Source organism: Nannospalax galili, unplaced genomic scaffold, assembly GCF_000622305.1.
Source record: "Nannospalax galili isolate Female #2095 unplaced genomic scaffold, S.galili_v1.0 scaffold809, whole genome shotgun sequence".
Classification (NCBI taxonomy): domain Eukaryota; kingdom Metazoa; phylum Chordata; class Mammalia; order Rodentia; family Spalacidae; genus Nannospalax; species Nannospalax galili.
In genome coordinates, this window is record NW_008360015.1 from 573,450 (window position 1) to 596,318 (window position 22,869).

General features: G+C 48.4%; 2 protein-coding genes across 4 annotated transcripts in view; one reads left to right on the plus strand and one right to left on the minus strand.

The window, feature by feature from the left end:
• Window positions 1–6,021, plus strand: part of Cyth3 (cytohesin 3) — a 98,959-nt gene extending 92,938 nt beyond the window's left edge. For all 3 annotated transcript variants that reach the window (XM_008824006.3, XM_029559116.1, XM_029559115.1), the window contains exons 9-13: window positions 789–900; window positions 5,178–5,254; window positions 5,331–5,402; window positions 5,486–5,640; window positions 5,844–6,021. In XM_008824006.3, coding sequence (XP_008822228.1) covers window positions 789–900; window positions 5,178–5,254; window positions 5,331–5,402; window positions 5,486–5,640; window positions 5,844–5,916 — 489 coding nt within the window. In that variant the 3' untranslated portion in view covers window positions 5,917–6,021. The remainder of the gene's footprint in view (window positions 1–788; window positions 901–5,177; window positions 5,255–5,330; window positions 5,403–5,485; window positions 5,641–5,843) is intronic.
• A 3,847-nt stretch (window positions 6,022–9,868) lies between these two features.
• Window positions 9,869–22,869, minus strand: part of Usp42 (ubiquitin specific peptidase 42) — a 20,674-nt gene continuing 7,673 nt past the window's right edge. Inside the window, exons 5-17 of the mRNA XM_008824008.2 lie at window positions 22,594–22,661; window positions 21,858–21,928; window positions 21,106–21,188; window positions 20,405–20,516; window positions 19,822–19,962; window positions 19,551–19,651; window positions 17,898–18,051; window positions 16,106–16,834; window positions 15,909–16,003; window positions 13,580–15,004; window positions 12,086–12,387; window positions 10,534–10,571; window positions 9,869–9,982 (exon numbers count right to left, since the gene is read on the minus strand). Coding sequence (XP_008822230.1) covers window positions 10,564–10,571; window positions 12,086–12,387; window positions 13,580–15,004; window positions 15,909–16,003; window positions 16,106–16,834; window positions 17,898–18,051; window positions 19,551–19,651; window positions 19,822–19,962; window positions 20,405–20,516; window positions 21,106–21,188; window positions 21,858–21,928; window positions 22,594–22,661 — 3,289 coding nt within the window. The 3' untranslated portion in view covers window positions 9,869–9,982; window positions 10,534–10,563. The remainder of the gene's footprint in view (window positions 9,983–10,533; window positions 10,572–12,085; window positions 12,388–13,579; window positions 15,005–15,908; window positions 16,004–16,105; window positions 16,835–17,897; window positions 18,052–19,550; window positions 19,652–19,821; window positions 19,963–20,404; window positions 20,517–21,105; window positions 21,189–21,857; window positions 21,929–22,593; window positions 22,662–22,869) is intronic.

Sequence of the window (22,869 nt, forward strand, 5' to 3'; positions counted from 1 at the left end):
ACAGACATGCCCACAGGCCATGCTGATTTAGACAAGATTGGGATTTTGTTCTCAGGTGATTCTAGATTGTGTCAAGTTGACAAAACTAACCAGCACCGTCTCCTTCCTTGCTAACTCGCACGAATCTTTTCATTTTTTCTTTTCGTTTCCCTTTTTTTTTTTTTGGTGTATGTATGTAGGTCAGAGGTTGATGTTAAATTTCTTAGTCACTTCTCTGCCTTATTTTTAAAGATTAATATTGGGGGGAGAGGAAGAATGAATATGAGAATGATGTATGTGGGGTGGTGTGCATATGGAGGTCAGAGGACAACTTTGTGGAGTCAGTTCTCTCCTTCCAAGTTTACATGTATTCCAGGGATCAAACTCAAGTTGCTAGGCCTGTGTAGCCAAGCACCTTTACCTACTGAGCCATCTTAAAGCCCACTAGTTCCATCTTGTTTTGAAACAGGGTTTCTTACTGGCCTGGAGCTCCCAGATGAGGCTAGTTTAGCTGACCAGTGAGCTCTTTAGCACTGAACCATCTTTCCAACCCCACCAGGTTCTTATTCTTGCATAGGTGCTGGGGCTCAAACTCAGGTCCTCGCGACACTGACCTGACCCATCTCCCCAGCCCCACCTTAAGTTGTTTTTCCATCTTCATATTCATTGATTTTCAAGGTATCTTCCAAATGTCCCCTTACCCTCCTGGTTCCTCACCTCATACCCTGATTCTACACAAGAGAGAAGGGCAGAAAGGATGATCATCTCTCTCCTGGAGTTCCTGAGTTTGCTGTTTTTCTCTCACACAGAATTTATATGAAAGCATCAAGAATGAGCCATTTAAGATCCCAGAGGATGATGGGAATGATTTGACACACACGTTCTTCAATCCGGACCGGGAAGGCTGGCTGCTGAAGCTGGGTGAGCCTGGCAGGGTGGGTCCTGCACTTGCACCCCTCGGCCCACGGCAGCAGCTTCTGAGGGCTTCTTCCCACCCCCCTCCTTCCTTGGAGCCAAGGTCCCTTAACTACAAGGCAGAAAGATTAAAAAGAAAAATGCAGAGCCCACTCTGGGCAGCCGCATGGCCCAGCACCAGTGGCTGTGTCCCTGAGTTGTGGCCTCTTAGAGCTGGTCATGCTTACAACATCCACTGCATGACCCATCCCAGAAAATGACCAAGTCCATGTAGACCCGGGCAGTCCTGTGCCCAAGAAGCAAGTGCCTCACCTCCAAAGAACCTGTGTGCCTTCTTCGTGGTTTGGCGTGGCTGTGATTTTGACGAGTGGTTTAAATGTGCCTTCTTGTTTCCCTTCTGCCTGTGGCTCCCACCTTTCTGTTCTGTGACGGGCTGTCCCTGCTTGTCCTGCGTTAGGAGGTAGGTACCCAGTGGCTTCCTCCCCTCCCCAGCGGCTCATTCTCTCCCCCACGTTGGTCTGTGTGAGGCTCCGGTCTGTGGCTGCCATTCATCTGATCCATTTGGCTTTGGACTTGCCTGGGGTCAGCATCCTACACGGTGTGGTGTGTGTGACACCCCACTCCTCAGGGACCAGGAATGTATGAGGAGACACTGTGGGAACAAGCTTGCCCCTCCCCCGTCTTCAGGGCCCTGCAGCAGAGAGGAAACTGGTAATCAGCCTGTCCTGACAGAGCTACCAGTCCCTCCCCACCCCAGCTAACCAACCAGTGAATGTTTGCACCTCTTGTGGGGTCTCTCCAAAGATTTTAGGCATATTCAAGGCTTCTTCACTGGTCACAAAGAAATCTTAATGGCTTTTGTGCATTTGGGACAATTGTGGGGAGTTTTAGGCTTCATTTTGACGCTGAGGGATGGAGTATTGCTGTAGTTGACAGTAAAGCCCATGTCACATGACAGATGCACTCTGTCTACTGCTATGTAATAAGACACAGAGCTAGAATTCTGGTGATGTTTTTAAAAAGACACATCAAGGGAGGATAGGATGCAGCATGGGGACAGTGTGACATGCATGGCTGTCTTCACTGACAGAGTGGGGTACACCCTGGGAATCTACTGTTCCCCCTGGAGTCTTTAGCCTTGACTGTTCTCTTTGACTTGACTCCTCTTTACCTTGGCTCTGGCTATGCAGAAGTTTGAAAGAGTTATTGATTTCAGCTTAAAAACCTTGAACTTAGATGCCAGAGTGACTTAGATACCACACACCAGACTCCTTGGGTCACATTGACCTCGTGGTTCTGGACTAGGGGTGAGAGGAGGGAGCATCCCAAGCCACTGGCATTGTTCAGGAGCCCTTTGAAGGATTCTTGTGTAGTCTCTGTTCCTAGGAAGCGACCAGTCTTGAAGACATAGATAAGTGGGTGAAACCAGTGCATAGGGCGCTTGAGCTTGCTGCTGGTCTGGGCACTGAATGGGGTGGTGTGACCCCAATGCAGCCAGACTCAGGGCTTGGGGTGTTGGTGCCTATTGTCTCCCTCATACCAGAAGCCACTGTATTTACTGTTCTAGGAGTAAAGTCTCAGGCAAAGCCTTGCCAGCCAGCACTGTTCACAGTCAGATGCTCTCGGAAGCTGGTGGGCAGGATTAACCCACACTGATCTCTCCAAGCACCTAGTGCCCATAGACACTTCTACCCACAGGCTCAGCATTTGACACAAGCAAGTAAAATTTGTCCAAAAAGGCCAAGAGAGTGGCAGACATACTGGAAGCCAGTTCTAAAGCCTGGGTAGAGGCTGTGCATTGAGAGGACACGTAGGATACATTGGGTGGCTGTAGCCGGGGCAGGCATCTGTAGGGGTGTGCAGACTGTGTGGGGAGTGGAGAGACTGGGTTTCCAAGCCTCGCTCACATCCTCATTGTAATCTAACGTTGGAGCAGGTGGCTCTTGCAGGCCTGAGTGCACAGCCCCAGCCTAGGCACATGGCAGTTGCTGAGAAACTTGAGACTTTAGATTTTGAGCCGTTCATATCAAAACTTAGGATTTGATTAGAGTTGAATTACCGTGGAGGAAAAAAAGTGTGGGGACCACATGTGTCATGTGTGCTCATGTATGTGTGTCCATCATGGTAACATCAACGAAAGTAGAAAGGTACACACAGTGTTTAGTTCTTCTGTGTGCAGAGGAGGTCAGGATGAGTGTACAAGGCCTCTTCACTCCTTATAGCAGAACTTGCTGTGGCTTTGACATCAGGGACATTACTTACCCCTGCTGGCCTGCACCTGAGCTGAGTGGTGATCCTGCTGGGCAGACTGCGGCCTAAGTGACTCTGCTCAGTGTGGGTACCTACTGGTCAGGTTCACCTAAGCTAGGGAGGACAGGGTTAAGTTCTCCCAGTGCATCCAGGGTATGGGAGCAGTGGGGCAGCCAGGCTACAGAGCTGAGAGCCTCCCTCCTAGGCAGCGTCTATCTCATGCTGGGCTGGACAGCCTGAGCAGAACGCAGAGGGAATCACACAGGAGAGGAGCCAGGGAGGCTGCTGCAAGAGGGCTCAGGGCTGCTACCATGGAGACCCAGAACAGCTCTGTTGGGGGACCTGTGGCTGGGAGGGGAGGAGTAAGAAAGGCCGCCAAGGCATCTGAGGAGCTGGGTCTTCTTGCAGGATGCAGTGGAAACTCTCAGGCTCCAGGCAGGGGGACAGTTGGTAGTTTATTTTCCAAGGACAAGGATGTCTCTGGCTATAGTTGGGGAAGGTGGCTGGCCTGTGGCAGGAGACCAGTGCCACTTCTAAGAGAAATGCCTGGCTGTGGACTTGCTCTCAGCTGAGTCTAAGTATGAGCTGGGAGAACTACCTGAGACAAGCTGGTACTGGCCACTCCTTGAGATCTGGGGGTGAAATGTGTTCTTTCTGTTCCTCCTCACTGGAGAAGTTTGGGACAGGCCTGCTGCCCTGAGTTTTTCCTGAGCCCCTGTATAGAGTGGGACTTCCCATAAGTCTCCAGTATGGAACAGGGCTACTGGTGAGCTGATTGAGACAGGCCCTAGCTGTGGGCAGCAGAGAACTCTCGTGAGTCCTGTGGTTTGGGGAGCAGGAGAGATGGTGGGAAGAAGGGGTATCCTCCAGGCTGGAGGGGAGAAACTCTATGGCCAGAGGGTATGAGCTGAGGTGGCAGCAAGGGTGTGGTCCCACTGAAGGTCAGGTGGATGGATGCTGGTGAGGGGAAAGCCGTGGGGCAGGTTGCCTGAGAGTGGAAGGACAGACAGTTGGATGCCTGGGCTGCCTCCTCTGTCTTGGTGTTGGTGAAGGGTGAGTGACAGTGTCATGAGGCCAGGGAGAGGGGTCCCTTCTGGGCTGCAGAGATGCCCTCCCTGAGCTGCTTTTCCTCCTGTCTCCTGCATTCTGTTCTCTGTAAACCGAAGCCCCATTAGGGGCCCGTGAGGCTCCTGCTTTCTGCAGCCTGTTTGCCCTCTCCAGCACCCCAGCACCCTGTGTTGGCCTGCAGAGCCCTGAAGGCTGTGGGACGGGAAGAGCTATGTCATCTAGAACTCCCGGTAGCCTCTGAATTGGTTACCACAAGTGGCTTTCTTTCTTTGATTTTTGTTTATAAATTTGTCAGAAGCAGAAGCCGACAGTGGAAGTCATTTTGACTTACAGTACTGAGTATGTCAGGGTGAAAAAGCTCCATAGCAAAGAGCCGTGTGTGTGTGTGTGTGTGTGTGTGTGTGTGTGTGTGTGTGTACATGTGTGTTCCAGATCTTGTTAAAAGATTAATTCAACCTAATAATTCCCTGGGTCAAGGGTAATTGACTTTGATGGATCCCAGGGCTGCTCAAAGTCGCAGTAATGCGCTAACCGCCCTGACGTAACGGGATTAAGGCTGGACAGACCCGGGTGAGCCGGCACTGACTTCATCCTGTTCATTTCATGGGGGAAATTACACCCATCCATTACAACTAACTTTTCCAGGAAGCAGATTTGAAAGTGGTGTGTGATCTAGGGTGACCCTGGGTGGCTTCAGAGAGGGCACCTGTGTGAGCCTGGGTGGGAGTGCATGGGGACCCCAGTCCTGCACCCAGCTGTTCTGGACAGCTAGGCCACATGGCTTGCCTAGGACTTTGTAATGGGTCCAATGTGGGTTGGTTTGCAGAGGAAGGAAGCCCAGTCCTGATGTGGGCTCCTGGGGCCTTTGTAGAGGGCAGTGAGTTGGGGGAGGGTCCTGGGCCCCCTCTGGGCCCTTGGGCTCTGGCTGCCTGGGCCCCTGCCTTACAGGTGGCTTCTGCTTTTAGGAGGCCGTGTGAAGACCTGGAAGCGGCGCTGGTTCATCCTTACGGATAACTGCCTCTACTACTTCGAGTACACCACGGTAAGAGGCTACCTGTCCTCCTCAGGGCAGGACCCCAGCCCCAGCCTGGCCCTGGGCTTACACTTCTCTCCCATAGGACAAGGAACCCAGGGGCATCATCCCACTGGAGAACCTCAGCATCAGGGAGGTGGAGGACCCGAGGAAACCGGTAGGTGGCTCCCTCAGTGGGTGGGTGCTCCTACCCTAGAGCCTTGCCAGGCCCCATGACAGCACCCCCCCACCCCCCACCAGAACTGCTTTGAGCTGTACAACCCCAGTCACAAAGGGCAGGTAATTAAAGCCTGCAAGACAGAGGCTGACGGCCGAGTGGTGGAGGGGAACCACGTGGTGTACCGGATCTCTGCGCCTAGTCCAGAGGAGAAGGAAGAGTGGATGAAGTCCATCAAGTGAGTGGGAGTGAGCAGCATGTGCACACTGTGTGTGTGTGTGTGTGTGTGTGTAAGCACACACAATTATTTGTGTGTCCAAATTAACCTTTGTCAGCATCTTAGAAGGTTGCTCTGGCCTGCCTCAGACCTGTACCTGCTGGTTGGGAAGGGGTGTCCTGGCCTTCCTGTAGCCCCACTGGCTTGTCTTTTTCCCTCCCCAGAGCAAGCATCAGTAGGGACCCATTCTATGACATGCTGGCCACAAGGAAAAGGAGAATTGCCAATAAGAAGTAGGTAAGGGCCAAGCCACAGACCCACTGCAGAGGCCCCGGCCAGCAGGACAGCAGGACCAGGAGGCAGTGTGGTGCCCACGGGTCCCCCAGAACAGCCAGCTGAGACCAAACTGCAGACCCTGAAGTCTTGTGCGTAAGCACACACAATTATTTGTGTGTCCAAATTAACCTTTGTCAGCATCTTAGAAGGTTGCTCTGGCCTGCCTCAGACCTGTACCTGCTGGTTGGGAAGGGGTGTCCTGGCCTTCCTGTAGCCCCACTGGCTTGTCTTTTTCCCTCCCCAGAGCAAGCATCAGTAGGGACCCATTCTATGACATGCTGGCCACAAGGAAAAGGAGAATTGCCAATAAGAAGTAGGTAAGGGCCAAGCCACAGACCCACTGCAGAGGCCCCGGCCAGCAGGACAGCAGGACCAGGAGGCAGTGTGGTGCCCACGGGTCCCCCAGAACAGCCAGCTGAGACCAAACTGCAGACCCTGAAGTCTTGTGCTCGGGATGGTGGTCACTGCGAGAGCTTCCCCTGCCATTGATCCAGCAGGCACCTTTGGAGACCAGAATGCCCTTGTCAAGCAGCAGTGCCTGGTGACGCAGCCGCAGGATTGAACAGCCCACATGGGACTCCTTTTCTGGAGCCAGAGCCTCGTTCACACCATGTCACACCTGCTCTTTGGGGCAGCACTAGCTGTTCTAGAAGTTTTATATCAAAATTGGAAAGGAAAACCTACCACTTTTTTATTCAGAATTTTTCTCAGATATATAGGATTATAGCTTTTATATGTCTTTTTATATTCTGAAAATTATAATGAAAGATACTTAATTTCTAACAGTAGTATTTTTAGAATGGCAGCTATAAATTTAACTCCTGGACACAAGTATATACTGTGTACTGAAAAAACATACGCAGCCCCCAAGCAAAGGGTGTGGGGCACTTGCACCTGGGTGGAAGCTGTGGGGGGCCCTGGTGTGACAACTGGGGCACAGGCAGCCACTCTGGGGAAGGAGGCACTGGATATCTATGAGGACCTTCGGTATGTATGAGTGGCTCCAGATGTGAGTTAACTCTGCCACCTCCCTACACATGCTTCTCTAAGATAGATCACATAAACCATGATTATGGTTTGGGGTGTTTATCCTCCCCTGCTGAACCCTGTGAAGTGGAGCCCTTGTCCTTGACATAGCCATCCACCTGTTGAACCACATGAAATTGCTACCGTTTTTCAACCCTCACAGATGCCAGTTCCATGTGGTCCAACTGAACATGGGTCATATTGGCTACAGTACTTCAGTTGCTATTTGAAACGTTTGGTTAAATGCTTGCTGGTATAGTAATTTGGTCTTGATGTAGTTGACTAGGCAAAAGTGGTCAGAAATACCCACTCATCTTCTGGTAGCGCCATGTCCTCCAACATTTGACATCCTTTTGAGGTTGGGAAGAGCAAGCAGTAGCTGAGGGTGGCACTTAGGGAATACTGCGGAACTCCAGTCTCCACCAGGGTGTGACTTGTGAAGCCTTATGACCTCTGGGAAATTGGAGCTGCTGTGTGCTGAGGTGACAGCCCTCTCTGTTGCACCTCTGGGATGCCCATGAATAATAGGCAGAACCCCCTGTGGCTCACTTGGCAAAAGTCTTTTCCCTGCTGAGCTGCCCCCTCCCCCAACCTTGTTTGCGCAGGCACACCTGGAGCTTGCAACCTTTGGAGGTTGTGTGTCCTGTGCACTGTGCACAGGGCAAGCCCAGGAATGAAAACCTCAGACCGAATGCACTTAAAGAACAACAGACTCTCTGTGAGCTGCCTTGAGGCGGAGACTGTATGACCCCTGGCCCTTTGCCTCTGACCTTGATATAAGGCTGAAAGTCCCTTGATCACTTTTTGGTTTGTTCCCAAACTTCTAGTCTTTCTTACTTTACTAATACCTCAGATCTGAAACCATAGCATTCAAGCTGCCCAGCTGGTGTGTATGCAACTTGGTCTCCAGTCTTCCATGGCCCTTCCCAGTCCCATGAGGACTGCCCCACCCAGATATGGCACTGGGGATGCGGAGTGATCTGTTGGGTGCTTTGAGTAAGGAAGGAGCCACCTGACAGTGACTCTGCCAGTCGTCTTTGAGGAATTTTGCGGGCTGCCTATCATTTACCTGATGGTTGTTGGTGCTAGGAATCTAAGTTACTGGCTCTCAAGAGTATCCTGTGGAGTCACCTAACTCAGGTTTTGTTGTGACAGTATTAACCCCAAGGGCATCTGGCCAACCTGCAGGGCTTCTCAAAGGCTTCATCACACTCCTGCCCTTCACCCCATGTCTGTACTCTGTGAGGTGTCAGTCCCACTATGGCCAAAGACAGTTTACTCCCTGGGCAAAGGCAGCTCCCACCAGCCCTTTGGCCCTGTTCTGCTGGGCCCTGGTCACTGTTTGAGCCGTACGTAGATTGACCCAGAACACTTTTGAGTAATGTACCAAACAGTCTAAATATAAACAGCAGCTGTTTCATGATGAAGCAGTGTTCAGTGTTTCATGCAATGCTGACTTTACAGATGTGCTTTGCTGACAAGTTTGGTCTGCTACAGACCAGAAACCACAAGTTGTGATTTCTTAACATTTCTATTTACAGTATAGTTACTATGTAAATAATGTACATATGTATTGATTTCTGGAGTGTTATACAGTGTACATACTACAACCTGCATGAAGAAATTGCCTATTCATGTTACCAGAATTTCTGCAAAGTGAATAGCTAAGAAAATGGAAGGGCGTATGGCCTCAGAATGATTGCAAATACTGTGTTCATGCAATAAAAATCATACTGTTAAAACATGACTGCCTAAGACCTGGTTCTTTAAAACAGACATCTGTCAGGTCTAGCAAGCCACTGCTAGCTTTTCCATCCTGAGGGTCTCGTCCAGGTCTGGGGATGATAGTCTGGCTGCAGGCCCAGAAACTATGGTGGGAGCATTTGGGGCCTAAAGTGAACAGTGGTGCATAGCTGAGCAAATGAGGATGAGAGGAAAAACTGAGACATACTGTTTAATTTGCTGCCGTTTATATACTATATAAATTTTACATGCTGTATATACAGTGGGGCAAGTGCTTTTTAATCTTAAAAAAACAAAGATCAACTTTAGACATCTCTGAACAACACAAACTGTATAAAGCATACAGATTATTCAGATACACACTGTATTAAATACAGTCTTTCCCCACTCCCATCTCCTGATGCAGGACCAGTGAATTATAAGTGTATCACAGTTTGATAGTATATCCATATTAAAAATAAAATCACAGTATGATTTGTCTGTAACTAGAAACTTGAAGGGATCAAGCTGACAACTCAGACTCCAACATCATATAGTCAAGACGAGACAGTATAAAAAGTGTTAGGTAATAAAAACATATTGTAGACTTTACAAATAATGTCTGGATTCTACATCCATAATGCAAATACTCATCATAACTGGTAAATTGATTGGAATAGTTCCACAAAGTTCAAAAACAGAACTTGCCTATAAAATACATCTTCAAATCTTGAATAGAACTAAAATGTGAAGCAAATTAGTTTCTAGTATCAGACACTGCAAAGAAAGCCCTCAGAGGTCTAGCTGAGAGCCTGGGTCTTTAAATAAGTCTTTAAATTAAATAGACGCACTGTCGGTCTGTCCTTGTGAAGTCCATGGTTTCCCGGTTGGCCGTGCACCAGATGTCTAACTTGGAGGAACATTACATGAAATACAAGTAATCAACCTGAGTCTGTAGTTAAGCAGCATTTGAGATGGTCTATTCCAGGGCATTATTTTCAGTGTGATTTTATGTACACGGTAATTTACAATGTTCAGCAGTTGTAGAAAGTATCCATTTGGAATAAGGGCAATTAGGAAAAGGTAAAAACCAAAAAAAAAAAAAAAAAAAAAAAAAAAAGGATGGATATCTACAATTATGGGAACCAGCAAAGCTAAATGAAGAAGATATCAACACTGTACAGTATTTACTAAAGAAGCACCACACAGTTTGGACACAGTTATTTTCTATGTTTATAATTTAAGCTGGGTTGGGGATGGCTTCTGTTGAATGTTGAATCTGAAAGACAAGAGGCACAGGCGTTGTTAGCTGGAGTCTGGGCCCTTTCATCACAAGGCCTCTCCTCTGCGAGGCTCTGGAGATACTACTCTGCCTTCCTGAATCAGTTGAGGGAACCCACTTTGCCAGGGAGGCGCCATCTGCTGGGTCCCACCATCCTGAGTTAATCCTCAGACCCCACTTTCACTGGGAAGCAGGGATTAGGGTCTCCCCGCAGGACACAGCAGAGCCTGTTAATTAGCTATAGGCTGAGCTTCCAGAGAAGCTCATTTAAAATCCCCTTTGCTGACTGGACATGACACATTTTGACAGGACTTCCCTTTCAAGGACCAAATGGCCCACTGTCCCCAGCCTTGACCCTCAAGCGGTTCCTCTACTCTGGGACACCTGAATCCCATACTTCAGCAACTTCTACATCTGGGTCAGTGGCTGGGTGTGTGTTGGAGGTACAGACACTCAGGGCTCATGTTTCCTCTGAAGAAAACCTGTCTGCCCAAAATCCCTAGTGTTTTTACATATGACGGAAACATAAAGGTAGGAACATAGCTTACCATATTTTTTTTTGTTAGGAGGCCAAGGTTTTAATCACCTGGAAGGCAAAGTGAGGAAACAGTTTAATGTATGTGTTCTAAATCAATATCCTGCAGTTTGACGTCAGTCATTGAAAACATATAGGAAGAATGAGCCAGTGGTGCTACCCAGGATGAGGGCACTGGTAGAAGATGCTGGGGAGCCTTGCTCCTCAAGACCAGGTGTCAGTCCCAGCACTCTTGAGCATTCTCATGTAAGGATGAACGGAGCTCAGGTCAAAGAAATGAGTCAGTAAGAGCTGGGGGAAGACAAGAGGGGGACAGTGGTCAAAGGCTAGGACAGAGGGATGACCAAAACACGGGGGTCTGGTCAGGTAAAGGCCAAGAGGCAGCCCTGCTGCAAAAGGAAGAACAGGCATGTGGTCCTCTGCAAACCAGCCATAGTGTTGTCACTGGGTCAGGGACAGTCACGGGCATGTCTAAGACAGCCTGATGTACAACCTACAGTGGATGTGTAAATGACTAAGTCCAGAACAGTGTAGAACCAAAAGGCTCCACACAGGGTCAAGATGCCCACATAACTATAGTGATGTATATTGGTGACTGTGAACTTTGGCTGTCTTGGGTGGAGCTGACAAGCTTTTCCTATCAATAGCCAGAAGAGAAACATTTCAGTGGGACAGGCCATGTCTTGCCTCACCGAGTGGCACTGAAGACAGCAAGCACATGTCTGAGGTAGGCTCTGGCCAAAGCTTACAGATGATGAAATCCCATGCTTCCCTTGAAACAAATACTATTTTTCAGCATTTTTAAGCGTACTAGAGCCATTCTGAGCTAGTAGATTAGGTTGTGGCCAAGGGCTGCAGGCTGCTGGCCTCTGTTCTAGCCCTGCCGACTCAGTTCCTGACATTTTCCACAAGCTCAAAGCTCCTTTCTAGAAGAAGAGGTCATTGGAAATAGGTTGGAAAGTGGAAGGGGCAGCCAAGCATGATGGCACTTAAAAATAGGGGGATGAGGAAGGGAAGGAAAGCTGCTTTAAATTCAATTAAGAGTACAAAGAAAGAGCTACTAATTTAGGGAGAATTCCAGGTGAGTGCCAGAGCCCCATAATGCAGACAACTGTGAAGGCTCTGCACTGGTAGAGGCCAGCCACCAACATTTTCAGAGACCATAAGGTCAAGTTATGATTTGGGGATAGGTTATACTCAGGACACCTTAAGGATTCACAAGAATAAAGCATATACTACATAAATTATTCCCCCACCCGCTTTCTCTCTCACACTCACCAGGAGCCCTATGTTCCAGGGGTCAGGTACAAGGGTTTGCTGGGCTGAGTTCCAATGCAACTCAGGCCTTCAGCAGAGGCTGATGATTGGCCAGTCACTCAGCCAAACAGAGCCAACTATACTCTGCCCACAGGGCAAGACTGGATGGGCCTGGACCATATTTAGGGATCTCTTGTTCACTCTCAAAACCTTCTGTGCCCTTGAGGTTTCTCTTCTTAGGTTAATCACCTTTCCCAAAACAATTTACTCAATTTTCTTGTGTGTCTGTAATTCCATGCATCCCTTACCCTGGCCATACTCTGACAGATGGCATCTGTCAGGTCGGCTTTCCATCCTTAAATGCTTTGTTTTCTCCCAGAAAAGGCCACTGCCTTCCAGAGGCAGGCCATCGGCTAGCAGAAAGGCGCCCTCAGTTCTCCGGAAATGGCCACTGGCCTCGTAGCTCGAGGGCTTCGGTAAATGTAGCTCTACATTTTTCATAAAGTCCTCTGACTTCCTTGAATGTCTTTTCTTTTTCTTCTTTTTCTTCCTATGTCTATGGAGGTCAGCATCAGAGTATGTTCCTGAAAAATCAGAGTCTTGCTGGTGCCTGGAAAGGAGGAGCCAGAGTTCAGCACCAGAAACTGCCACCTGCCAGAGCCCAGCATTGGCTCCCAACCCAAAGAAGATGCTGCTATGCGCACAGGTGAGGTGAGGTCCCCTCTACTAACAACGTGTTTCTTTTTACAGTAACAAGTTTTTAAGTCCCGGGTCATAAATTCACCAACTTCAACTCCACTGCCTGATCCCTCAGCAGTGCCTTAGCCAGGCTCCAGCTGCTGTTGGCCTGGACAGATGCTATCCCTGGCTGACTGTTCGCCCCTCTTCTGCCATGAGTCTTGGGCAGCAGAGGATGAGGCTGATCTGTGGCCTGTTTGGATGGCCATGGTAGTCTCGGGTTTTAATAGTAAGAGATGTCAGCGAACCCCAGAAATCATTCTTGCTCACCGAACAGGGATGGGTTAAGACAACAGCCAACCAGTTAAGCTTCTAAATAACACAAAAACAGTCTGGTGAGGGGATACAGGCTGTGATCCCAGCAATGAGAAGATTGAGAGTTTGAGGGCAGATGGTTCAGAGGTTAAGAGCACTGGCTGCTCTTGCAGAGGACCTGGGTTTGGTTCCCAGCACCCACATGGTGCCTAATGGTCCATAACTCTGGTTTCCAGGGGATGTGACACCCTCTTCTGACCTCCCAGGGCATTGCACGGCATGGATGTACTTAACACATATGCAGACAATACAGTCATACACGTAAAATTTAAAAAAAAAGAGAAGCAAAACCATTTAGACTTCAGTGTGAAAAACGGGGGGGGGGGGCGGGCGAGAGACAAAAGCTAAGGAGCTAAATGATGCACCCCAAACCCCCACTATAGGTGGGCAAACAGGTCAAGAAAATATAAGAATGTAATGCCCGACAAAAGCCAATCTGAAAGCCCAGAGCCTCCCAGGATGGATTTTCCCAACACTGCACTCAGACCTGGGAGAGTTATTAAGGGACCAAAAAATGGCCAGTACCATTTTGAAAAGCAAGGCCACCACACACCTTATGTATCTTGTAAGGTTGGTTTAAAAGTTATTTGAAGCTTTAGAGGTGTGTAAAATAGAGAAGCCTTAAAAAACTCAAGACTTTAGAGATGTCAAACTGGTGGAACCATGTGTGACCCAGCACTTGGCCTGGTCCCCTGAGGGTAGATGCCCAGTGGAGACATCCTCCTGCCTCACTTGAGGCTTGCCCTCACCTGCAGTCACGCTCCCGGTGTTTGTCTTTGGACTTCTTTTTCTTTTTCGACTTTTTGTGCTTCTTGGCCCTGGGCTCTTCCAGCGGGCCCTTCTCCTGGCTGCGGTGGACTTTCTTCTGCATGCGGCCGTCACTGCTCTCGTACCTCCGTTTCCTTGACCTGGCGCTCTCGTGCTGGTGGAAGCGCTCGGGAAGGCTGTAGCTGCTGTCCTGGGACCCCAGCGCCTTCTCCTGCAGGTGTCTGTCGAGGGGCAGAGCGAGGCCGGGCCCGTGCGGGCCATGGAAGTGGGGCCGCTCCTTGCGGGCGGGCTCCCAGCCCTTGCGACCCCAGTGGCAGTCCTTGTGCGGCCTTGGCGCGTGCTCCAGCTCACGGCTGTGCGGGGGCCGCCAGTCACGTGAGTCCCGGGCAGCGTAGGGCGCGTACCTGTCGTGGTAGTACCTACACTTGTCCCAGCGCTCCCTGTCGGGGTAAAACCTCTCCCGGCCCCAGGCCTGATCGCCATCCCCGTGGTGGGGTCGGCTCCAGTCCTGCTCGGGGCCGCGCAGGCGCGAGTGGTGGTGGTACCTGCTGAGAGAGCGGCGCTCAGGGCTGGCACGGTTGCCGTGGCCCAAGTGCGAGCTGTTGCAGTGCGCCGCGGGGTGGCGCTCGGCCTTGGGCCGCTCGCGGCTTTGGCAGCGCCGCTTCTTGTGGTGGTGGTGGTGGTCCTCCCCGCGACGGCTGTCCCGCGCCTGCTCCCCGCTGGACGAGCGCTCCCTCCGGCTGCGGTAGTGGCCGCGGTCCACCTTCCGGAGGGTGGTCGGCTTCTCCTTGGCGGGGGAAGGCTCCTGAGCAAGGGCCCCCGCCGGCCCGCCAGCCCCTCTCTCGCCCGCCACCTGCTCGGCGGCCTCTTCCGAGGAGCTGGTGGTCCTGTCTGGCTGAGGAGGCATGGCGGCGACAGATGCCCCCGAGCTTCTGGAAGAGTCTGGCGCCTCCTCGAACCCCTCTGTGCAGAGGTAAAGGAAGAGTTTCTGTTCGCTCCCGTCGCCGGCAAGTCGCTGGGCCGCCGGGCTCAGGCGCTGCGCAGCCTCAGCGGGGTCCTGCGCGGCCTCCGCTTCGGTCCCGGTCCCTTCTGGCGCAGGGGCGGGCTGGCCGCGATCGGCACCCAGGTCTCCAGGGGCACAGGGCTCTTGCAACTGGGCGTCCCCCAGGATATCGCCGTTGGTGCTACAAGGAGTGGCGGGGGACAAGGCCTCCACGGGCTTGGTGGCAACGACCATGGAGGCGTCTTTGGTAGAGTTGATGGCGGGGTCCAGCGGCGACAGCACGGTGGAGGTCTGGCTCGGGCTGGCGACTGCCTCGGGTGTCTCAAGGGGGCCGACCTCGGCACTGCAGGGCTGTGGCTCTGCGGCGGGGGTCTTCGGGGGGCTTTCCCCTGTCGCAGTCCAACTGCAGCCACACGGAAACAAAGAAAGCAGGGTCAGCTTGACTGCCACTCAGGGTTTTCCCTCTGCCTCGTGGTTTTTAATAAACAGCCTATAACTTTCAGCGAATCTGATGAAACCAGTATCGGGCTTATCATCCCTGGAAACCAATTTTCCCTTTTTCCTTCAGTAAATAAAAAAAAATGTTTTAAAATTACCTATTTTCCAAGAACCTGCAGTTCTGGATGCTTCTTGCCTTCAAATATGTGTCTTTAATTCTTTAAAAAAAATGTTTTTGAGCTTTTATAATTTCATACAATAGTTCTTAATTGTCTAACTCTTCTTAAGAGCTAAGTGTAGCCAGGCATGGTACACGTTTTTAACAGCAGCATTTGGACGGCTGAGACAGAAGACAGGAGTTTGAAACTAGCCTGATCTATACAGTGACTTCCTGGTCAGCCTTGGCTATACAAAGACCCAGTCCAAAAAAGAAAAAAAAGTCTAAGCTCAGTTAGTTGGAGTGCCTAGGATGCATGAGGCCTTGGGTTCCATCTCCAGCACTGCATAACCAAGCATGGTGGTACATGCCTGTAATCTCAGCACTTTAGATCTGGAGGCTGGAGGGAGGATCAAGAGTTCAAGGCCACCCTCATCTACATAAGGAGTTTGAGGCCAGCCTGAGCAACATAGGACCCTTCTCAAAAAAAGTGTTCCAAGATCACCAGCCTGGGAAGAGGGAATGGAGAAGGAAATGTTGACCTGAGTACATCAAGGAGCCGTGACTACTAGTCTCACAGGTGGTTCATACTCTTTGAAGGGACAGATTATCAAATCCTACAGACTACCATCCTACTCAGTTCACTGTTGAAGTGTTCATTATGAAACTCCCAGGGTTAAAGTACTGGCATACCCACAGGCATGACTTTTACCTTGCTCCATCTGCTGGGCTGTTCACTTGGTTGGTAAGTTTAAAAGTCTCTAAGACTTTGTCTTCAGGAACAGACTGTAAAGGAGCAGGTATCAACTACAACGAAAAACAGGTATTTCAGCTCCAGCAGCCAGCTCTGTGATTACTGAAATCCAGCCAGGCGAACGACCAGGCCTAAGACAACCCCGACCCACTCACCTTTCCAGGAAGACCATTTAGCTTAGAAAAGAGGTTTTCTGTGTGTAAAGTGGGCTGGACCTGGCAGCTGGCAACATCGAACGCCAGGCCATTCTCTCTTAGGTCACTCTCTGCACTATTAGCACCATTTAGCATGATGGGTTCTTGAAGCTCATGTGGTGTAGCTTCACTGTCCTCGTCTTCAGCTTCTAGACCAGAACAGTGGGCGCTAGCCATCATGCCCAGGCCATTCTCCTTGGCCAAGCCCTTTGACTCCTCGTCAGACTCTTCAGAGGACTCGGCCCCATAGGGGACCAGCACGCCAGAGCTCAGCTTTGCCTTGCCGTTCACCATGGGCTTGGAACAGGACTCACTTGGGGCAAAGAATTTTGCTACTTTCTTAGAAACTGCCATCGTGGGTGCGTTCGAGGTAGACTGTATTGAAGAAGCATTAGTGATGGTAGAGGAGGGCACTGCCTTGCTAGGGGCCTCCAGAGAAGGGCTGTGAAGGTTGTTATTCAGCTGCGCCTGACCTTGGCGAACAGGCAACTTGTTGTGAATACTGATGGTGATTTTTTGTTTCTTGGGGTGTTCAGGAATAACTGAGGGTCTGTTAACAGACCAGTTTTGCACAGAAGTTGAAGCAGTAACAGGACTAGCCCTATTGATGCTGGTGGTTCCATTAGGACTAGACATGGAACTGCTTGGGGCATCTTTCAATGGAGCAGTCCCATTCATGTGGGGTGTATTCTAGAAGGAAGAAAAACAACAGCCCGGTCAGCACTCCAGAACAGGGTGCACACTGACTAGGGGCCCTTCCCATTTCGGTCTTGATAACTGACAAGTTTCACCTTTCTAGAAATACCCACCTTTCCTTACACCTGTTCCTACCCACATGTATCTTCCACCCAACACACTAAAACAGCCCTGCAGACCCAATGTAAAAGTCGTTGTTAAAGCTTTACTTTTGGGGAGGGAGAGATGGCTGCTCTTGCAGAGGACATGGGTTCAATTCCAAGTAACCACATGGTTCCAGGGGATCTCATGCCCCCTTCTGGCCTCTGTGAGCACTGCGTAAGATGGATGCACTTACAAACAATGCAGGCACACTCATACACATAAAAAAATAAGCAGGGCGTGGTGACGCACACCTTTAATCCCAGCAGAGGCAGGCAGATCTCTGTGAGTTCAAGGCCAGCCTGGTCTACATAAGTGAGTTCCAAGACAGCTGGGGCTGCAGGGAGACCCTTTCACAAAAAGACCAAAAAATAAATAAATAAAAAATGAAACAGAAAAAAAGCTTCACTTTCATGGAGTCTGTGTTTAATTAAGAACCCAGATAACTTAGTCCAAAAGAAGCATGCAAGTCCATAGTGGGAGCAACAGTCTACATACAATCCCCAGCAGCCACTAACTTACTCCTCTTCCTGAGGCCATTTGTAAAATAGGGCTTCAGTGACTGTCTCTGACACGAAATTCGGGAGTTAATGGTGTGCCAAATAGTTACTCCAAGGTTTGGGACATATTTAAAAAAAAAAAAAATTTATTTATTATTTTATGTGTATGAGTATATTGCCTGCATGTATGTGAGTGCACCCGTGTCATGCAATGCCCAAGGCAGTCAGAAGAGGACGTTGGATCCCCTGAAACTGGAGTTAAGGACGGTTCGTAGACGCCATGTGGGTGCTGGGAATCAAACACGGATCCTCTGCAAGAGTAATTAGTGCTCTTAACTGCTGAGCCATCTCTCCAGCCCCTTGGGACACATCTTTAAAATTACTATGAAAACACTTTTCTACCCCTGAAGTGTTACCTTCATCACATGGGAGGGCATCTGGGGTCCAATAAAGCCTGGTGCAGCTTGTTTGTTGTTGACAACCCGCTGACTGATCCCAGGCCGGGGAGAGGACTGGCCGGGGCTGTGGGTGGAATGAGCAAGTTCCCCTCCATTTTTCACATCATGGGACCTGGGGACAAAGTGAGATGGCTCAGGGTAAGGAACGACAAATTCAGCATTTAGCCTGTCAAACAAACGGTAGGGCATCAGAGCTTGTCTCAGGGGCAGCATTACACATGCCACCTTCATGAAGTTGTTAATGGTGGTACTCTCAGTGGGACACTGTAGCTCTAGCTGGCCTAAACTTGTGGTAATTCTCCTGCCTCAGCTTGAGTGCTAGGAGTACAAATGTGAGCCTCCATGCCTGGACCTGAAATGATGTTTTAAATTGTGTACTCTGAGAATTCACTATCTGAAGGCTATTTTTCTTTTCTGTTCATGTTTTTTTTTTTTTTTTGGTCTTTTTGAGACAGGGTCTCCCTGTAGCCCCAGCTTTCCTGGAACTCACTATGTAGACCAGGCTGGCCTTGAACTCACAGAGATCCACCTGCCTCTGCCTCCCGAGTGCTGGGATTAAAGGTGTGTGCCACCATGCCCGGCGTCTGTTCATGTTTTTAATTATAAATATATACCATTGTAGAAAATATATAATGTGCAAAAAAGTTAGGAAAAGGCTAGTCCTTCTGCTTTAGCAGACTATCCCCCAGGCTTCTTGCCCCGCTCCTCAGCTGTCAGGGCAGCGTCCTTCTGCAGTACTTACTGCCCTAGGCTTCTTGTCTGTACGGTTGCTTCAATACTGCATTTAATATTTCAAACTGCTTTCCCTCCACATATTCATCACTTTCCCAGAGCATTAAAACACAAACCAATCAGGCTTGATGAAAATCACTCTCAGCAGGAAGATCATGAATTCAAGGTTGGTCTGGCCAACAGTGAGACCCTATCTCGCCCCATTCCCAAAGCAGACAATCACGCTTAACAGCTTAACATGGTACTTCAACACATGGATTTGATCCTTCTGCCACCTTTGGGCATCCCAGAAGAATCTTACTTTCCAGAAATCTAGGACACCTTGAGGGGCTGAGGATGTAGCTGGTAGGCTTGCCTAGCATGCTTCAGGTTCTGGGTTCCACTCCCAGCGCCATTCGAAATGAAAGAACCTGAAACATGTATCAGATTCCTCTAAAAATAGAACTCATGAGTTAAGAGCTTATAGCCATAGAAGGATAGTGTGAGCACTGGTGCTGGTAATGTCTGATTGGCTGCCTGTGCTCAACCTGGGGAAGTGTCAGCTGTGACCATGTAGAGTGCGCAGAGCCCCTTTCCTCTGGCCTCTGTAACTCCCAGGCCACCCAGTTTACCTCCTCAGAGTCTCCGTTCCCTCCTTCTACACCTTTCAGTGAGCAGGAGGAGTAAACTCATCCCTGTACTCAGAAAAAAAACACCTTATTCTCAGGTGTGGCAATCATCTTTAACCTACTTGTTTTTATGAGACTGACACACTGCCCACTGTGCTAAGGAGGCAGATTACCATACTGTTTTTAAAAAGTAGCTCAAAATTGAATTTAAACGTTGATGAAGGAAAAAGAAATGACATAAGAGAAAATCTGACTGTTTTCAAGACAATACCTGATATAAAAGAGTACGTAGGCTTGCTGGTTAAGTACCGATCTAATATCACTGGTGGAGACAATGGAGTCATTCATCTGATACCAGAGGCCATTGCTAGCCTGTAAGAGACGAGGAAGAGAGGCTGATTCAGTCCCATGACAAAACCCACAGTCGATTCAGTTCTGTGACAAAGACCACAATCAAGATACCTGAGAAAAATAGGCCTGCACACTCCACCCCACCAATGCAGATTGACAGTCAGTGGTCTAGAGCCACAGGCACAGCTTACCTTAATGTAGCAAAAGTAGTGGCCAGCATGACAATTAAAACCAGTATGTACCAGCACAGCATACAGAACATAAATAATCGGTTCCCCATTGGGCTGAGACATGTAGGGTCGTATATCAAGGTACTCAGGATATTTCACATCCTAAAAAGAAATGCAAAGGAAAAAGGACCATCATTTCTAAAGACATATAGTCTCCACATTCAGCTACTTATGATGTACCTGAGGATAGGGTGTTGTAAGGAAGGGCCCTATAGAACCCTATAACCCTTGTCGACCATGTCATGTTCCAGCAGAAATCCAATGCCTTAACCACCTTTCAGAGGACAATGGCATTCAAGGGTGTTTATGGCAACCACATTGTTTTTATTTCCCTTAAACCAGGAAGGATCCACATTGAGTGAATTCTTCAACAGAAGGTAATGGAGTGGCAATTCTGGATGTCCATCCCTTCCTTTTATTTTTAGTGACCCGTGCATCTATTACTTCTCTTGTAGGCTATTGTATTTTGGCCACTTTCAACCTTCAGTGAGAAGAAAATGGAAAAATTCAATGTACAGTGAGAAAGGTCAGGAAACAGGTATACCTTAGCAATTTTTCCACCAGTAAAATTGGCAAAACGCTTCAGTGAAATGGTAAGAACATTAGAGGATCTATGGATGGTGAATCTCTTTGAAGCTGGAACCATTTTTTTGCACCTTGAAACATACAGGAAGAAAGGATTAAGATTAATGTGTAAGCTTTAAAGCAGTTTGGTCTCTCCTTTGTTATTTTTCTAAAACATACTAAAATAAGATTCTAAAACAAGGAAACTAGATAGGAAACCAACAGTCAAAAATCCAGTAGGACTGGGAGTAGAGGGGTATGGGTCAGTGGTAAGAGCACTCACCTAGCATGCACAAGGCCCTGGGTTCAATTCCCAGTACCCCTCCCCTCCCCTCCCCCACACATATACAAAGTAATAATAGCAATAATGACCAGGGGAATTGTCTAATAGCATGAAAAAAGGTAAACTGGGTATGCTGGAGGATCACTGACTGCAAGGCAAGGCTGGGCTACATAGGCAGAGCCTGCCTAAAAATAAATAGGACAATTCAAAACATGAGGTTACCAATAACATTAAATAGGATAAATAGCTCAGTGGTGGACATTTGCTTAGTATGTCAAAACTCTGGACTTAACCCCTGGTACAGAAGAAAAAAAAAAATCCACTGAAAGTCCTAAGAAGCAAGCCTGTTTCTGGGCACGCTCCAAACATAAAGCAAAGAAGTGCATCCCCCATCGTACTTGTTGCACTTATACGAGTTTTCTCCATCCAGTTGTTCCGGCTTCACAAACTGCTCCAAAGCCTTGGTTACGCTCTGAGCAGCCTGGGAGAAAAAGGCATAAATACATCACTTTGTGCACTGCCTGGGTTGAGATGGGTGGGCAGAGCACACACACAAGACTTGGGTAGAAAAGCAAAAGAAGATTTGTATGTAAATTGTCTTCTTCAGGATGATGTCGACTTTTATACATCTACACACCAAATTATGCTCCCCTCATTCAAAAAACAAGCAGATTAAATTGAACAAAAGTGTGTAAAGAGGTCACTTAAGTTTTACTTACGCTAGCGTAAAAGTGAAACTGGCAAAGAACCAAGCATGCAAACTGTGGTTTATCCACTTAGTGGACCCACCACACTGCCCAGAGAACAAGGCTTCCAAGTAAGTTCAAATGCAAACAGAGAACAGACAGACTAGGGCATAATCATAATTCCATCTTCAGAAAAAGGAAGCCATCTGTTCTGAAGTATGTGCCATACCTCTGAAGAATTAATTCTAAGGGACAGGTTTTGCATTTATCTGTAGTATTTCTCCTTTTCACCATAAGCACAGTATTAAACTATAATCAGAAAAGGAAAGCTCAAGAACACAAAAAAAATAGCAGTTTAGAAAATGCAATGAAAAAATGCAAAAGCTTCTAAAAGAATCACCACCACCTAAGTTTGGCTGTTACAAGCACTGGGGAAACTCAACCACCAAAATTACCAAACCTACCTTAATTTCCAATGTTATGTCGAGATATGGATCAAAAGTATCTGAAACACCCTTGCAATTTAAACATTTGACTGAAACAGAAGGAAATGCAAACAATAAGCAAAGTGCAACTGTGGCTCTACCAGCCACTGAAACGACAGACAACAAATACATTTAAAAATGAAAAAAAAAAAACCAACAACAAAAAAACCCTTGTACAGTTTTTTTCTATTACAATGGGCAAAACCCCTGTTAACCCTGTTAAGTAAATCCTCGGTGAAAATGCCATGAACCTGGCCATAGTCTATGCACTACAAGCTGGAGTACAAATTGATGTAACCTCTTGAAATGACAACAGGTCAATACCAACATTTAAGATGCAACTTTTGATACAGAAACCCCTACACATCACTTTTGACATACATGAAGGCATGTGCACATTAGTACAAAGCACTGATAAAACAAAACATAAACATCCCATCGACAGGAAGTAAAATAGACTTTAGATCCATATATGTTCAAATATAAGATTTCTACAATTAAGAAGAATATGAAAATATGCCTTGCATTGCATGCTTGCAGGTTGCTTCCCTAAGAAAGCACCAAAGGACACATTGCAGCAGGTACAGGGTTGCCTTTGGGAACAGGTGGTATCTGAGATGCCCTGGGATCTGCTCTTCTTTACCCCCACCCTCCTGTTAGCATCTTAAAAGCCATAAGCATGGACACTATGATAAGCTTTCAAACAAAAGTTTACCTCGAGATCTTAGGTATCCTCCAAATATCTGGCAGACCAGAGTGGTAGCCTGGGTGTGTCTGTCTAATCTGAAAACAACCAAACACCAACATGAGAGAAGTCAGCTAACACTGAGGATGCAGTGCCCAGATTCCAAAAGCAAATTTGTTTATAAAAGAATAAACGTTGGGGCCAGGCGTGGTGGTGCACGCCTGTAGTCCCAGCACTCAGGAGGCAGAGGCAAGCAGATCTCTGTGAGTTCAAGGCCAGCCTGGTCTACATCATGAGTTATAGAAC